The 18065-nt window shown below is 36.2% G+C and overlaps 1 protein-coding gene across 1 annotated transcript; it reads right to left on the bottom strand.

Moving 5' to 3' along the window:
- Window positions 1-10194: 10194 nt before the first annotated feature.
- On the bottom strand, window positions 10195-18065 carry LOC107860540 (ABC transporter B family member 19). The gene is made up of 10 exons (XM_016705930.2): window positions 17478-18065; window positions 17297-17351; window positions 16711-16886; window positions 16033-16233; window positions 15195-15454; window positions 14773-15089; window positions 14459-14682; window positions 13555-14374; window positions 13191-13432; window positions 10195-11706 (listed from the first exon to the last, which is right to left on the bottom strand). The coding sequence occupies exons 1-10, from the start codon at window positions 17721-17723 to the stop codon at window positions 10498-10500; spliced, it is 3750 nt and encodes a 1249-aa protein (XP_016561416.2). The 5' UTR covers window positions 17724-18065; the 3' UTR covers window positions 10195-10497.

Here is an 18065-nt window from a genome sequence, read left to right as displayed (position 1 = left end):
CCTAGGGATGGACTGGCTTCATTCATGCTATGCCACTTTAAATTGTAGAACCCAAAGAGTTACCTTTTCTTTCCGAATAAACCAATGATAGAATGGGAGGGGCATTCTTTAGTGCCTAAAGAGAACTTTATATCTTATCTCAGATCTCATAAACTTATCTCAGAAGGTTATTTGTATCATCTTATTTGGGTCAAAGATTATAATGCCGAAAGTCTTTCTCTTCAGTCAGTCCCTTTGGTAAATGAGTTTCCAGAGGTATTTCCAGATGATCTCCCAGGAATACCACCTAATAGGGAGATAGATTTTGGTATTGATTTGTTGCCAGACACCCGTCCCATTTTTATTCTACCATATAGAATGGCTCCTGCAGAACTGAAAGAGTTGAAAGATCAGCTAGCATACCTTCTAGACAATGGTTTTATACATCCCAGTGTTTTTCCCTGGGGTGCACCTGTACTCTTTGTGTGAAAGAAAGATGGTTCCCTGCGTATGTGCATAGATTACCGCCAGCTAAATAAGGTCATTGTTGAAATTAAATATCCTCTTCCAAGGACTGATGATCTCTATGACCTACTTTAGGGTGTTAAATATTTTTCAAAGATAGACCTTCGTTCGGGATACCATCAGTTAAAAGTTAAGAGAGTCAAACATTTCCAAAATAGCTTTCCGAACCAGATATGGTCATTAGAAATTCCTAGTCATGTCCTTTGGGTTGACTAACGCCCCTGCAGCCTTCATGGATCTTATGAACAGGGTGTTTTGTCAGTTTCTAGATGTGTTTGTTATATTTTTCATAGATGATATTCTGATTTATTCCAAGAGTGCAGAGGACCATGCCAATCACTTCCGAATCATCCTTCAGGCTCTCAAAGATCATAAGTTCTATGTGAAATTGTCCAAGTATGAATTTTGGATTAATGTTATTGCTTTCTTGTGGCATATTGTGTCTAGTGATGGGATTAAGATTGATCCCTAAAAGATTGAAGCAGTGAGAAAATGGCCCAAACCCATGACTCCAACCGATATTCAGAACTTCTTGGGTTTGGCAGGGTATTACAGAAGATTTATAGAGAGTTTTTATTCCATAGTTGTACCACTTACTAAGTTGACTCAGAAAAAGGTAAAATTCATATGGTCTGACTCTTGTGAGAATAGCTTTGAGAAGTTAAAAGATAAGTTGACAACTGCTCCTGTTTTGACTCTTTTGAAAGGTATGGAGGGGTTTGTTGTGTACTGTGATGTGTCCCGTATGGGACTTGGGTGTGTACTTATGCAATACGGTAAGGTGGTGGCCTATTCATCTAGGTAGTTGAAGGTGCATAAGAGAAATTACCCCACCCGTGACTTGGAGTTAGCGGTTGTGGTGTTTGCGCTTAAAATCTGGCGGCATTATCTCTATGGGGTACATATTGATATATTTACTGACCACAAGATTTTACAGTATGTTTTCTCCCAAAAAAATTAAACCTCAGGCAAAGGTGTTGGTTGGAGTTTTTAAAGGATAATGACATGAGCCTGCACTACCATCCGGGCAAGGCAAATGTGGTAGCCGACGCTCTCAGCAGGTTGTCTATGGGCAGTTTTTCTCATGTTGAAAAGGGAAAGAGGGAGATGGTGAAGGATATTCATCGACTTACAAATCTAGGAGTACGACTCTTGGATTTCGAAGATAGGGGAGTGGTTATTCATGAGGTAGCTAAATCTTCCCTTTGTGCAGAAGTTAAAGAGAAACAGGTTGAAGATCTCATCTTAATGCAAATCAAGAAAGATGTGGGTCAGCAGAAGGTGATGTCTTTTGAAATAGGTGGTGATGGTATTTTGACATATCAGGGTTGACTATGTGTGCCAGATATAGATGGGTTATGAAAGAGAATCCTTGATGAAGCTCATACTTTGAGGTATGTTGTTCACCCAAGCTCTACTAAGATGTACCATAATCTAAAGACCTTATATTGGTGGAATAATATGAAGCGTGATGTGGCTAATTACGTTTCCAAGTGTTTGAACTGCTAACAAGTTAAAGTAGAATATATGAGGCCAGGTGGTATGACCCAAGAGATAGCTTTGACTTTGTGGAAGTGAGAGATGATCAATATAGACTTTATTACGGGACTTCCAAGGTCCTGAAACCAGTATGATTCTATTTGGGTGATTGTTAACAGGCTGACCAAGTCAGCACATTTTCTGCCTGTGAGGACCAACTATTCGGGAGATGATTATGCCAAGCTTTACATTGAATAAATAGTTCGCTTGTATGGAGCACCTGTATCTATCATATCTGACCGAGGTACGCAATTCTCTTCTCAGTTTTGGAGATCTTTTCAGAGGGGTTTAGGTACCCAACTGAATCTGAGTACTGCATTCCACCCTCAGACTGATGGTCAAGATGAGCGCACCATTTAGACCCTTGAGGATATGTTAAGGGCCTGTGTCATTGACTTCAAGGGTACTTGGGTAGATCACTTTCCATTGATAGAGTTCGCATATAATAACAGTTATTATGTCAGTATTAAGATGACACCTTTTGAGGCACTGTATGGAAGAAGATGTAGGTCGCCAATAGGGTGGTATGATGTGGGTGAGACGCAGTTGTTTGGGCCTGATCTTGTTCCTCAGGCAATGGAGGACGTGAAGATTATTAGAGAACGACTTAAGACAGCCCATAGTATACAGAAATCCTATGCCGATATCAGAAGAAGGGAGCTAGAATTTGAAGTTGATGATTGGGTATTTATAAAAGTCTTCCCTATGAAGGGAGTTATGCGATTCGGGAAGAAACAAAAACTGAGTCTTCACTATATAGGACCATACCAGATGTTGAGAAGGATAGGTGTAGTTTCGTATGAGTTAAAGTTGCATGCAGATCTGGGTTCTGTTCATCCGGTATTTCATATATCCATGCTAAAGAAATGTATTGGAGTCCATTCCCTAGTGTTGCCTGTAGAAGAGATCAAGGTGACAGACTCATAGTATATGAAGAGGAACCTATTGCAATCTTAGATCGCCAAGTTCGAAAGTTGAGGAGCAAAGAGATAGTATTGGTTAAGGTGTTGTGGAGAAATCAGAAAGTTGAAGAAGCAACTTGGGAATCAGAAGATGACATGAGAGCAAGATACGCAAACCTGTTTGATCCGGTGAATGACGAAATAGAAGGTACAATCCTTGCTTTATTTTTTTATGGTCTTAGTGTACCTTAAATCGTTCTTGCCTGTGTTCCACGTTATCATTCGGGGATGAATGATCCCAAGGGGGAAATAATGTAATGCCCCGCATCGTCAATGCATCAGCTCGTGGGAATATGCTCTTAGAGTTAAATGACTAGAATGGTGTCAAAAAGACTTAGTCTCATTTTTTACTTTCAAAGTGAGTAGAGTTTAAACCATATATAATTTCCCTAATTTCAAATTTTGTCATGTGGGAAATTGAATGAGCTTTCCATCGATATAAGATCCGCCTAAATTTGATATCCGGGCAAGAAGTTATGGCTAATTTAAATCCTAGTTGTAAAACACCGTTATTTTGGTGTTTGGTTCATCACGGAGGAGGTATATTTAACAATTGTCAAATTCCAGTAGCCTAGAGCTATTGTGGCGCGTCGCGCTGAAGTTTCAGGCCCTAACCAGTGGGACAACGCGATGGCTCTGCATCGCAGTGACACCAAGAATCCCATTCATTAATTTCCAGTGAGCCACCGCGATTGTGGCGCGTCACGGTGGCCCATAAAATCAGTCTCCCAGGTATATTATTATTTCGTCTCATTAAGGGTACATTAGGTATTTTTCATCCCCTTATCAACTTAAACACGGGATTTAATCGCAAAGACACCAGAATACATTCACAATCATCCAAATTACTCAAGAACACTCTTTAGGGTTTCAAACTAAAAACCCAAATAACTCAAGATTCAACCGTAGGTTTTCAAAAATAATTGAAGATTTGGAATCCCCAAACCGTAGGCTTCAAGAAGCACTCATCAAATTCCTAAATTGAGGTACGTGGGATTTTCCTAAGAATCTCATGGCGTAGAAATCATGATTTTAAGAAAAGGTTAGATTTATGATTTATAATCATGTTTTAGCAGTCTCAATGACATTGTTTTGGTCTTTAGGCCTTTTCCCAAATTGATTTGAAATTCTATATATATGTATGCATGTGTTTAAGGATGAATATTCAATTGAGAGCATGAATTATAATGAATCCCTCTCTTGATATGATTTTTCCCATTATTCGTATGATATGGATTGTTTTGAAAAGCATGATATGAAAGGTCTTGATTTATTCTATGATTCGAACATGATTGTGGAATCAAAAGAGAAGGTTGTGCATGTAGATAAATATTGAATATGCATATAATGAAAGAGAGCATAGTTTTGCCAAAAGCACATGACCACCATAAGTTTGAAGAATTCTTGCATAGTTTTGACTTATGTTTCGGAACATGAAATCTCTTATACTATATGCATGTTTGGGTGGTCTGAATTGAGTTTTGATGAAAGAATCATGCATGATGCATTATGGCTCAGAAAAAGGACTTGCAAGTCTTGGTGTGACGATACCAACTCAGATAATGTCGTGTTAATCAGATTTTTAGATTTTTGAAACTAGATGATGCATATTTTAAAACAGATTAAAATTAGGCATAAAGAGAGTTAGGTGGTTCCCCAAAGAAGGCACGAGTTCAAACAACTCATTGTCCAAAATCGTGATTTGCCGATCTGGGTATATTATTATATACTGGCCTAGTGCCCCATGGCGTATCAGACTCAGACACTCCAACCCTTGCAGCACACTTGGGTTAGGGGTTTCCCCGCCGAATCAATGGTGGATTCCATATAGCTCGTGGAATATCAGACTTGTAGGGGAGTGTCACCTAACTCAGAAGTAATACAAAGATCAGAGGCTGCATTGACAGAAAAGTTTTATGATTATCAAAGATACCCATGTGTTTTGGAATTTATATTATATGTGATGTTTTTATGACTAGCTCTCAACTATTTTATTTTTTTAAAAGCTTTATTTTGGATTGCTCTGCGTACCAGTACATCTGTATTGACCCCCCCCACACACACACCACCACCACCACCTTTCTAGTTCTGAGGCACAGTCTAGGGGTCCTGATAAGCAGTAGATTTCTTCAGATAGAAGTACAGGGTCTAGTCGGTGAGCCTTCTATATTTCAGAAGGCCTAGTTATTTTCAGACATTTATTATCAGTTATGGTTTTGGTCTACTGAGGGCCTTGTCCCAGTTTTCAGACAATGTTATTAGTCATGTAGTAGAGATTTCGCAGACGGCTTTCAGATGTCATTAGATGATTTTGGATTTCATTTACCCTTGTTGAATTTATATCAGACTTATGACCATGATTCCGTTTTGTTAAATAATTCTGCATTTTCCCTCTATTATATAAATGTTGTGCATGATTACCAGACTGATAGGGACGTTTAGGCCTTCATGGTTTGGGATGTCCGTTACGGTCAGAACCTCGATTTGGGTCGTGAAAATTTTACAATTGTTTGTATCTAGAATAATGAAACACATAATACAATATAATGGTAGAAAGCAACACAATATTGCATTATTATGTATCTGTAATCGTTTTTTGTTCCTACTAAAATATGTTGTCTCTAAAGTGCATAACAAATTACAGCAGAACTTAATAGATCTAACCCTTAAAACTATTAACATATTAGATTTTACAAGTGATACAAATTATTTAAACTTGTATCTAAAAATTTATATGAGATACATATTACTAAATTGTATGTATCTAGTATAAAGAAACATATTTTACTATATAATGAGAGTAAGTAACACAACATTGCATTATTATGTATTTGTAACAGTTTTTTGTTAATCCGAATACATGTTTGTCTATAACCTACATAACAAAAAGTATAAGAATTTATAGTACCAAATCTTAATAATATTGACAAATTATATTTTACATTAGATACAAATTTTGTAAACTTGTACCTATAAATTTATGGGAGATACATCCTATAAAAATGTTTCTCTTTTCAATCATTTACAATGGCCGAACTACTAATGTACAATTTAATAATATTATCAGTTCAAGGTAACTTAATTTCTATATGATGTGTCAAAAAAATGAGCTCATGAAAACATATATAACTAATTAACAAAGTTACGAAAACAATAATTTATTTCGGTAACTGTTTTTCTTAAAATTCTTAAAAAACAACAATATCATCAATTAAAATGTCGAATCAAAGAGTTAAAAAATTTAGCAACAAGCTGAGAAATTATTCAACATTATTCATCAGTAAACTACATTATCACTTCTCTTTTTGAAAGAACTTACAAATACGTCTGCTGTGACCTTCATAACCACATCTCCCGCAATAATTATTGCTCGATGTCATTGTTGCACCTGATTTCTTATGCCTAGTTTTCTTTTGTCCAAACACAATCCTCCGAACGGCTTCGTAACACATAGCTGAATCAATGAAAATAAAACTTTTAACTTATTTTTCTTCACTAACTGCCACAAAACAGATTACTAGATACATTAACAGCACAAACATGTATAACATGTATCTAAAACAAAACTTTTATGTTTGTTTCATATGTTGTAATAGATAAAACTAAAACTAAACGAGATACATAATTAATCAGAACTATATAAACTCAGATACAGGATGAGCAAAATGTATCATTAGCATTAAATATGTATCTCGACCTTATTAACATAAGGAGAAAAAATTACTGTAAAACAATAATGAACCAAACGTTAGATACAAAATTGAATTAACGAGGGATAATTAACAACAATTGATACATAAAATAACATATCATACCTTTTCTTGTATGATTTTTTGACATAGAAATTGTAACGAACCTCAACTTTTTTTCAGGTTTCGTCGATTTTCAGTTCTTCGGCAATTGTCGAAATCAGTTTCTCATAAGTCACATGTTCGTTGATCATGATTTCATCGCTCTTATAGCCAACATAATTGATTTCGTTAACCCAAACATCGGAATGACGTAAAACACTGAAATATTCATTTCGAATACACAAATAAAATTAACAAATAAAAAAAATGGCCGATTGATTGTTTTGAAGAAGTCGTATGAAGTTTTGAAACTTCAAAACAAGTTATGGAAAAGTTTTGATTTAGAATGGTGGAATAACAAACTAATTGCCATAAATCATGAGATTTTATTTTGATTTTTACCATAATTAGTTAGCTTAATTGTTGTTTTAATGCTACATTATCTGTTACATCCCTTAAAAAGTGCTTGTTAGTTTAATTGAAATATGTATCCGTAGTATGTATCTAAGATAATAAACATGTATCATTAATGGCCAAAAGTTGAGATTTTATGATGTTTTGGAAAAAGTTGGGATTTTTAGTTAATACTAGTAAACATGTCGTTATATATATAATTTTTACATAGAAAAAATGGTAAAAAGGGTCAAATTTATCTATTTATTTTGAAAAATTAGCTAAATATATCTTTCATCATACTTTAGGGTCAAATTTACCCTCGTGGTCATACTTTGAGGCCAAATTACCCTCATTTTGTTAAGAAACTTTCACATGTATCTTTCCTTTAGCAGAAAAGCCAAATCAACGTTAAATATTCATTTTTTAAAACAAAACACACCCTAATCTAACCCGCCCACCCCACCCGCCTCAAAAAAAGACCCAAATAAATATACCACTTCCTCTGTTTTTGTGGGTCAGGTTAGGTCAGGTGAGTTCGATTAGATATTGTTTTGATTTTAAAAATGGGCTTTTGACATTGATTTAATTTTTTTCTGTTAAAGAAAGGGCACACGTGAAAAGTTTTACAACAATGAAGGCAAATTTGACCTTAAAATACAACAACGAGAGTAAATTTAACCTAAAAATAAGATGAAGAATATATTTAGTAATTTTTTAAAAAATAAAAGGTATATTTGACCCTTTTCTCCATAAAAAAACTAGTGGAACTATTTGACTAATGTAAGGAATACAAATGAGCATCTTTAGTTGTACTTGCCAAAACTGATTGCTTGTTCCTTTTAAACTAAATTAAGGGGAACAAGGAGCACAAAAAAAGGTGTTTACTAATTCCTGGAGAAAAATTCACGTTCTACTTGTAACTGGTGATTCTGAAGTATCCACAAATATGAACAGATCTCTTTTTGGAAAAATAAAAATTAACGTGCTAGCTCGTTTTGAACTGGGCTGGACTAGAATTTTACGAGTGGTTTTAGAAAATTTTTAATATTTGATACATAAGAAAAAAAAGATTATTCTTACACAAATATTATGGAAGGTGGATGTGTGGGGTGGTGGGTATGGGATGAGGTGTGTTGAAATATATTTTTTCTTACGGAAAATGTTACTCCCTCCATTTCGTTTTAGTTAGCCCTCTTTCTAAAAAATTTTGTTTCAATTTAGTTGTTCCTTTGATGAAATGAAGAAGATTTTATTATGTTCTTCCAATGTTACCCTCAACATTAAATGACTAAACAAAGTGTATTTACTCAAATTCATATTTTCAATGTATAATTAATAGGGTTATTTTAGTAAAATAAGCCTCTATTAAATAATTTCTTAAGAGGTGTGTCAAGTCAATAAGTATCAACTAAAATGAAACGAAGGAAATATCTTATTTTTACTACTTTTGTTTGCAAAGAAGTACTTTTCAAAAATTTTGATCAATTAAACATGAAAAAATGGGTACAGAACACACCCTACAAGTATAAGTTTGTAAATCCTGGTGGTGGATAGACATTATTAGGTTAAGGATCATGCGGAAAATGATCTTATAAGTAAGTTCATCTTGCCCAAGAAGCTGAAGTGTGCAGGCACAAATTACTTCACTTGGTGCAGTTAATAATCCATGCTAGGTGGGTCCAATTTTATTTATTTTTTTGGTTGGTCCAAATTATTTAAACCTCTACTCTCACTACTGCTCTGCCTTTACTGCCACCCCAATATAAGTCTTGCTAATATGCTTTCTTGTTTGGTGTTGGAAATATGTGTTGAACATGTAGTAAAATCTAAAAGTCAGAGGGAAGGAGATTCACTGATTGGAAATGGAAGGGCTTTTTAGAGGTTAAGGCATATGGGTTGTCCTTGCAAAGCTGCTTTTAGTGAATGCAATTATCACTTTCATACCAACCGCATCCCACTGACTTGTTTCAACTTTAGCCACTATGTGTAGGCAGAGTCCTTATTGCACACACTGTTCATCTAAACATGGTAGGGCCACTACTCACTGCTCACTACTTTGAAACCACAACATCCTTCTATACAACTCTTTCATACATTTCATTACTCCATCCTGCCTTTTAACAATAATTCAATCCATCTCCACCAAATGAATATGTCTCAGCTTCATATCTCAAAAGAATGTTAGCTACCGTTTGGTCATAGATTTTGATGTTAAAACTTTAATGGGTTTTTGAAATTGTGGTCAGACATGAATTTTTACTTGAAAAAACTTAAGTTTTGTGAGTAGGAGTCTCGGAAATACAAAAACCGGCTCAAACTACTTTTGAGAATTTGAAGATACTTAAAGATCATATTTTCAAAATCTAATCAAATTTCATCGTCAAACAGACATCTAAGGATAATTTTTCAAATTTAATCCAATCGATGACCAAACGCTAGCTTTGAAAAAGGGGTTAGGCTCACACACTAGAAAGGGTTTGAAAAAGGCAAAGTTGTTGATTTGTCCTCTCCTTTACACATTTTCCTGATTTTACTCCAAAACATCAAAGTATTAGTTACAACTTTAACCTTACTAGTTCAGACCTTAGCTCCTTTGTAAAACACACAGAAAAATCTTCTTTCCCTTCTATTCTGTACTTTCTATTTCCAATTTACATGTAACATAAACCAAAATAGGTGAAATATCTTTAAGAACAGTGTTTGTAACACACTTTGAGCTTCAAGGTTTATTGTGAATTATGATTATCCAATGTATCTAGAGGCCCCAATTGGTTTTCTTGATCTTATTATAACAAAAGGTGTTTATCCAGAACTGCAAATAACACCAGAGCAAGCACATGCTGGTTTAAAAGTGGAAAGCAATACAAGTTTTAGGTGAGCTGGAAAGTCTTTAACAAAAGGTGTGGGACTTCTCTTTTGCTTTTTCAGTGTTAGAAAAACTTATAATAGATGAAAAAGAGGGAAACCAATCTGTAATGAAATATTCCAACTAGAGCAGCAGATACAGAAAAGTTCAATGCTCCATTGATAATATTAATATTTTAACATATACTTCTTCTCCATAGGGAATAGAGTTGTAAACTTTCCCCGTGATATTAATATTGACCGTGACATTCCCATATCTACAACTATCAGCATCATCGACATCATATTCATAATCAATAAAGCAAATGAAAGCAACAGTTACTAGGACCCAAACATTGTTACTCCCCACCCCAAAGGCCAAACACTAGGCCATGCTGTTTGCTTCCATAAAAATTAAAAGTTAAAATGAAAATTGAAAAAAGAGATCATTCTTGTTATTATCATATGCGGTGGTGTTGTAGTTGCAATAATCTAGAATATGCACCTTCGGGCCTGCTTATTAACTCAGAATGGCTTCCTTGTTCAACAATGCGACCGTCTTGCACAACCCCGATGCTATCCACATTACGAATTGTTGACAATCGGTGAGCCACTAGAACGGTGGTTCGACCTCTCATCAACCTTTCGAGTGCTTCTTGTAACACGCACTCAGATTCAGCATCGAGTGCACTTGTAGCTTCGTCAAGTAGGAGAATTGACGGATCTTTAAGAACGGCCCTTGCAATTGCAATCCTTTGTTTCTGTCCTCCTGAGAGTTGAACGCCTCTCTCACCAACTGGAGTCTTGTAACCTTCAGGCAAACCACTTACGAAAGTGTGTACATTTGCAGCACGAGCTGCTTCAATGACTTCGGCTTCTGTTGCACCCTCTTTACCATAGGCAATATTATCAAAAATGCTAGCTGCAAACAGAGCTGGCTCTTGTTGCACCAAACCAATTTTAAGCCTTAGAGACTTCAAGTTTAATCTCCTTATGTCTTTCCCATCGATCATAACTTTTCCGCCTGTTGGATCGTAGAACCTTTCGATTAAGCCTATAACGGAACTCTTTCCCGAGCCACTTGCCCCCACAAGAGCTTGGCTTTGGCCAGCACGAATCCTTAGATTGAGGTCCTTGAACACAGAGACATCCGGTCGTGAAGGGTACGAAAAATCAACATGACGGAGTTCAATATCCCCTCTAATTGATTCGACTGGATCACCTTCAGGGTCATCAGGATCGATCCTAGTAGAGCGATCAAGAATGGAAAATACAGAACCAACAGCTTCACCACCCCTAATAATCTCGGGTGCTAGGCTGACAGTTTCAGCAACTGAATTAGCTGTGACCACAAGGACTACAAAGACCTTAATCACCTTAGAGAAAGTCGAGACCCCATTGTTAACAAGGTGTGCACCATACCAAAGAATCAGTGCTTCAGAACCATAAAGAGCAAGCTGTGATATTCCAAATAAGATTCCTGACATTTGGCTGCATCGAAGACTCTGCATTTGTGGAACTCGAAGCTCGTGGGAGAACAACGAGATAATCTTTTCTTGGGCATTGAAGGCTGCTACAGTTCTTATATTGCTTACTCCTTCTCCAGCAATCATGCTAGTCTTTGCATGCGCCTTGGCCGTGTCTCCGGCAAATCCTTTCAATGAGAGTTGCTGTATTATGCATGCAAAGTAACAGAATTAACTGTTAGAACAATGTTTAAACTGCACTCAAGTAGAAAAAAGAAGATTTTCTACTCATGAAAATACATTTTGTACTTCACTTTGTCCTCTTATGTATGCTAAAGGGACCACATTTACAAACTCTATTCCCTATTAGTAAAAATCATTTTTTATAGCTATTTCCGGCGGTAAGTCACTATTTTCTCACCTACAGAACGGATCAATCAACTGATTTGGGGTTATGAAACGTACCATAAATACACAAATGTTTGCATTTAGAATACATGGAGTTAAGAATGGAAACGAAAATGTGAAAAAGGTTTGTAAGCTTCCAAAATTAGAGAATTGTTAAGAATAAAAAAAGAAATTAGAACCATGCATAAGGACAAATATAATTGTTTATCTCATCAATATGCTACTCACTGTTTAAGGAATTGAGCCTGTATAAGATATTCTTTGATATTCAAGCACTCTACTATGCACATGACTGTCATTTCTGACAACTCTCCCATCAATAAATAACTCACATAGAGCAGTAAAAAGATACTAAAAGTTTAAACAGAAAAAAGATAGCCACAGTTTGTCACATAACACAAGATGATCACGGGTAAAGAATCTCTGCTACCTTCTGAGACTCTGGCATGAATATCTAGGAGCTAAGAAACTAGCAAAGTCAAAAAAAGCAACCTAACCCTCTGCACCTCCTATTCAACCCCATTCCGTCTTGTCCTTTTCACTATCTTTAGATGTATTTTTATCTCTGAAAGCAAAAAATCTAACAACAAAAACAACATTCATTCGGCGTAATATCACAAGTGGTATGGGGTGGATAGGTGTACGCAGACGATACCCGTACCTTCGTAGGGTAGCGAGGTTGTTACCGGCAGACCCTAGACTCAAAAGATGTTAAATCAAGGACCGATGGTTTAAAGTTGTGCGGAACTTGTATGGCGGAAGACAGCAGATATCTGGTGTAGTGAGAAGTGGACAACCTAAATTTCAATTTAAAAAAAAAAAGAGAAAGTGCTGCATAGTGACATAGGTATTGATGGGTGATGGGGAGTAATAGAATCTTTACAGTTTTTACTGCAATGGCTAGTAAGTAGGTGTGTTTAATTATGAGTATATTTTTTTTCAAAGTTAGTCAGATGTGAGTCTCGAAGAATTAAAGCAGCGGAATTGGAGGAAACACATGCAAGGCACCAGTATGGTAGTACCACCTTCTACTTACTCTCTTGTCCTATTGCTTTTAGAAAGTTCAATGGAGCGGGATTCCATGCAAGCCACTTCAAATTTTTATTAATACAAACAATATTTTAAAAAAAAATTATAATTCCAGTAAGTTTGAAAAATCATTTTATTTTTATTTTTCCCGTTTTTATATTTTAAAGAATGAAATCTGACAAGCCTGTTTTAATATAGTGACGATGGAATACTTCTAATTTAGGGTGATGCTTGGGTTCTGCTATTTTTACCTGAGCAAAATTGGCTAAGACGAGAAGCGGAAATGTGGCGAGGATGAGCAGGGAGACTCGCCATTCGATTATAAATGCAACTATGAATGAAGTGAGGAGAGAGGTCATATTCTGAAGTATAACGGAGATCCTCTCCGCTATGGCAGATTTAACATCTGCAGCATCTGTAGCTAAGCGAGCTGCTAGTAGACTTGAATTGTTCTCCTCGTCGTCGAACCATCCAACTTCATTCCTCAAAATTGCTGAACAAGTTAAAAACAAAAAACTTAGCGCAACATGTAATTATGTTATAAACAACTTAAAGAAGTATTACCAAATTACAAATTCTCGGGAATACTAAATATTTTGGCACGGGAGAAAATACCTGCCAACATCATCCTTCTAACCCTGGTAGTGAGGTTTTCTCCCATAATACTGAAGAAGTAATGTTGTATTAAATATACTACAACAGCATAAAGACCTGCTCCAATGTAGATGAAGACGTATTCCTTTGTCTTTCTTTCCATGATTGCAGGATTTGTATAGTAGAATACCTCGATCATGCAGCTCATCACAATAGCAAAAGTTGGACCAATGAAACCAGAGAGGACAGACCCTATGGCTCCCATGATTGAATAAGGCCACTCGGGCGCATTCAGTTTGAGAAGCCGGCAGAAATAATTCTGTGGTGCAGGATTTTTCCTATCTGTTTCAGCATTAGAAATCATTTCTATACGCCCATCTGCACCAGTGCTGTACGAATAGCTCAAATTCCTTAAACTGCCAGAGCGAAGGCTTAGAGACTTTGTTGATAATGAATGACTTAACCGAGTTGAACGAGTACGACGAGTAGATGGATTTGAAAAGTCTCTGTTCCCAACCATTTCCTGGAATCTGATTAAAGAAGAATAAGCCCCGGCTTTGGCAATCAGCTCTTCATGTGTTCCAGTCTCAACTACCTGCCCTTGCTGTATAACCGCAATTGAATCGACATTTCTAATAGTGGAGAGACGGTGAGCTACAACTACAGTAGTCCGGCCAACCATGAGACGGTCCAGAGCTTCCTGGACAATGCTCTCCGAACTAGCATCAAGAGCACTGGTGGCCTCATCAAGCAGGAGGATCTTCGGGTTCTTTAACATAGCCCTTGCAATTGCAATTCTCTGTTTCTGTCCACCAGAGAGTTGGACACCACGCTCTCCCACCTAGATTTAGCATCACAAAATCAGCATGACATAATCGAGTTCAATGCTGTAGGAAATTGAACGATAAGCCTTAAACAAACTAACCTGGGTGTTATATCCGTTGGGAAGCAAGGTAATAAAGCCATGTGCATTGGAAGCGCAGGTAGCAGCCTCAACTTCGGCCATAGTTGCATCAGTCTTTCCATAGAGTATGTTCTCAAGTATGGTAGTAGCAAATAATGCAGGTTCTTGATTCACAAGACCAATCTGATCACGCAGCCATCTAAGTTGTAACGTCTTTATGTCCACATTGTCCAGAAAAACTTGACCTGCATGATCAACCATATTTTTAGGTGAAATAATTTATAACCTACCTTCAGAAATTTCAAACATTATTGGCGGAAGTCTTAAATTATTACCCTCATTAGGATCATAAAATCTTTCTATCAGGGAGACAACAGTGCTTTTTCCTGAGCCGCTGCCACCAACCACGGCAACTGTCTTTCCAGCAGGGAAGAAAATGCAGAAATCTCTGAAGATAATCACATCAGGTCTTGAAGGATAGCTGAAGGTCACATTTTTGAACTCAATGTTCCCACTGACTTCAGACAGGCACTTCCCGTCTAAAGGATCTTGAACAATGGTCGGTTTCTGATTGATGATCTCCATCAACTTGTATCCAGCTGCTTTTCCTTTACTGAATGCCCCAAGATTGGAAAATGATTGACCCAAACTCCTGCAAAATCCAAGGTTTCCACAACCAAAAACATGTTACATATGCATGCACCGACTTAACTAGAAAGAGGAAGTGATAATTAAACAATGTACTTCAAGGCCTTACATGCCACCAACAATGGCTGAGAAAACAGCTGTAAATGCCTTTCCACCATCACTTTGTCCATTCCGGATGAAAACACCAGCATACCAGAATACAAGGGCCCATGACATGCATGCTATTCCGTAGGTACATCCCAAACCCAAGCCTTTAGCTATGCCAGCCTTGTATCCGAGCTTCAATGTGTTTTGAATTGCATCCGAATATGAATTAAGGGCTTTGCTCTCGCCCACATATGAGTAAACTGTTCTGACTTGTGCAATTGCCTGCATTGACAGTGTAAACATCACAAACAGGAAGGATAGTTAAGGTGTGCCTGTTTTGGGTAACATGCGGAAATAGAACATCTTTTATTTTATTCCCAAACAACTTCTAAATCATTTTTAAAATTACGATTAAGCAGTCCAAATCAATTGTACTTCGTGCAAAGAATACAGGCAAAAAACATATACAAATATCAACGTATCAAATTAAAATTCCTGAAACCAAAAATCAAACGTAATTTTACAAAAACATTTTGATTCGTAAAAGTACAAAGATAACTTTCATAATTAGATCATATCAGAAAGATAACTTTCATAAAGTGACTTTAGAAAGATTTAGCTTTGACAATTGGAACAGCATGCTAAAAAGGGATAACCAGCGGCTAAAGGTATTCAAAAACCGATAAAGGAATGGTGAGATTTTATCATGGTTGCACATGTAGAACGATCATTTCATCCGGAATCTGGACTAATTTATACTATTGTTTTGAAGTGCTTCATAGTAACAAAAATTTCATTAATTAAAGCCGAAAGAGAGTTAAACTACTATACACTTGACAGACAGGGTGATCACGAATTACCTGCTCAGCAATAATACCAGCATTGGCATAGGATTCTCTGCTTTTTGAGGTGAGACCAGTGAGAGTATAAGCATAAAGACCCCCAGCAAAAGCAATTCCAGGAATAACCGCCACACTGAGGAGAGCTAACCTCCATGCCGACACGAAACCAACCACCAAACCCGCCAAGAACGTCGAAAGGTAGTGAATGAAATTGCCCACCTAAAGTTTTAACGTCAAATATCGTTTCATCAATTATTAGCCCAAGTAAACATCATTAAAGTAGAAATAAAAGAGATACAGTTACACTAATTTGGCCTTATCAGCAGAAAATAAGGAAAAGTTGAAAACAAGACTAGCATTCCAAACAAAACATGCCAAGAAATGGCGTGTAATAGTAAGATTTTGGTAACATCTGTCATTCTGGGACCCACTCTGAATGAAGAATGAACACACATCATAATTCAAAAGTACTATATTACTACTACATACACATTTCCTTGTTTATCCTTATAGTTATGAATGTTAGTACTAGATTTCACCATTTGCCCTTCTCAAAATTTACTCAAATAGACTACTAGGAGTACTATTTTAAAAAAATTATTACAGTGCAGGAATAACCAACCAACTAAACTACTAAGATACTCGTATCTATAGTGCTAGCATTAAATGACAGATAATAAAGAGGAGAAAGCCAACCTTCTCACTAATAGCATCTTGGACCAGCAGAGTATCCGTTGAAACACTGAAAACAATATCTCCAGTTCTTGCATCTGTATCAAAGAATCCAACGTCCTGTTTCAACACTGCTTCTAAATATTTCTTCCTCAGTGCACTCGCTTGCCTTTCTCCAGTGTACATCCAACAACCAATCTCTGTAAAATCAAAAAATATTCTTTGCTTAAAATACAATTAAAAAAATATACATATATGTTGTTACAGATCCATGATAGAGACGTATGATTGGGAAAAATATAAAATAGGAAAAAGAAAATACATGAGGAAATTGACAATTATATAGTAGTAAAAAAAGAGCTAAAGGACAGGAAGACGGTCCACGGACCACGTGCAACCATGAGACCTAATCTTGAACCTATTGATCTAATGTGAACTGTCTAACTAGAATAAATACAAACACTTCAAAGAAACTTTTTTTTCTTTTTAATATTGGTATATTACTATTTGCATCCAAACAAAATGTCTCTACTCGAGGCAAAGTTTGTTTGACAATACCCATAATAAAAGTTTTTAAACTTAAAAAAAAAAAGTAGATCACTGAGCTCACCTGCATAGGATGATGCACAAACTATCAACCCAAGGTACACGAAATACAAAGCATACTGCAAATTTATAACCAAAAAAACAAAATCAGATCCGTGTAAAAAGAATTTGATAAGAAAATGAAAAAGTGTAAAACAAATTTTATAAATATATATATAAAAAAAAAAAAAAAGTTTGTAACCAACCTTTGATACTTCATGGGTCATTTTGTGCAAATCCATTTGATTTTTGCCAAAACCATTAACCATTTCACCAAAAAGGAGAAAGAAAACAGGCATGGAAGAGCCATGTAAAATAGCTCCAATACTTCCAGTAATCATAAGAAAATAATCAAATTTATCAGCAAAAGAAAAGAGCTGATAAAAAGGAAGACTTTGTTCTTTTTTCTTCTCTGCTTCTGGCATTGTTTTCCCTTCAGTATGCTCCGCCATTGAACTTCAACAAACTCTATATATCACCCTTACAAAAAAAAAAAAAAAACTCACAAACAACAACAAATTATATTGACATCCCACTATAGGAATTTTACTTTCTTGCAAAAAAACATTGAGATCTATCTGTGCTAAATATATAACAGAGTATTTTCTTGAATTAAGCTGAAGTTGGAAGAGTGAGTTAAATGAGTGAGTGTTTTGAGCTAAGAGAAAATGGAGAAAGAGAAGGGAAAAAGGTAAGAAGAGGAGGAGCAGTAGTCAAAGGAATTGGAGAAAAATAAACGTAAAAGTGTGTGCAAAGTGAGTGTGATACATCCCAACTTCACTAAACTATGCTTA

The sequence above is a fragment of the Capsicum annuum genome, chromosome 2 (assembly GCF_002878395.1).
Source record: "Capsicum annuum cultivar UCD-10X-F1 chromosome 2, UCD10Xv1.1, whole genome shotgun sequence".
Lineage (NCBI taxonomy): Eukaryota > Viridiplantae > Streptophyta > Magnoliopsida > Solanales > Solanaceae > Capsicum > Capsicum annuum.
This window is presented reverse-complemented; position numbering and strand designations above follow the sequence as displayed.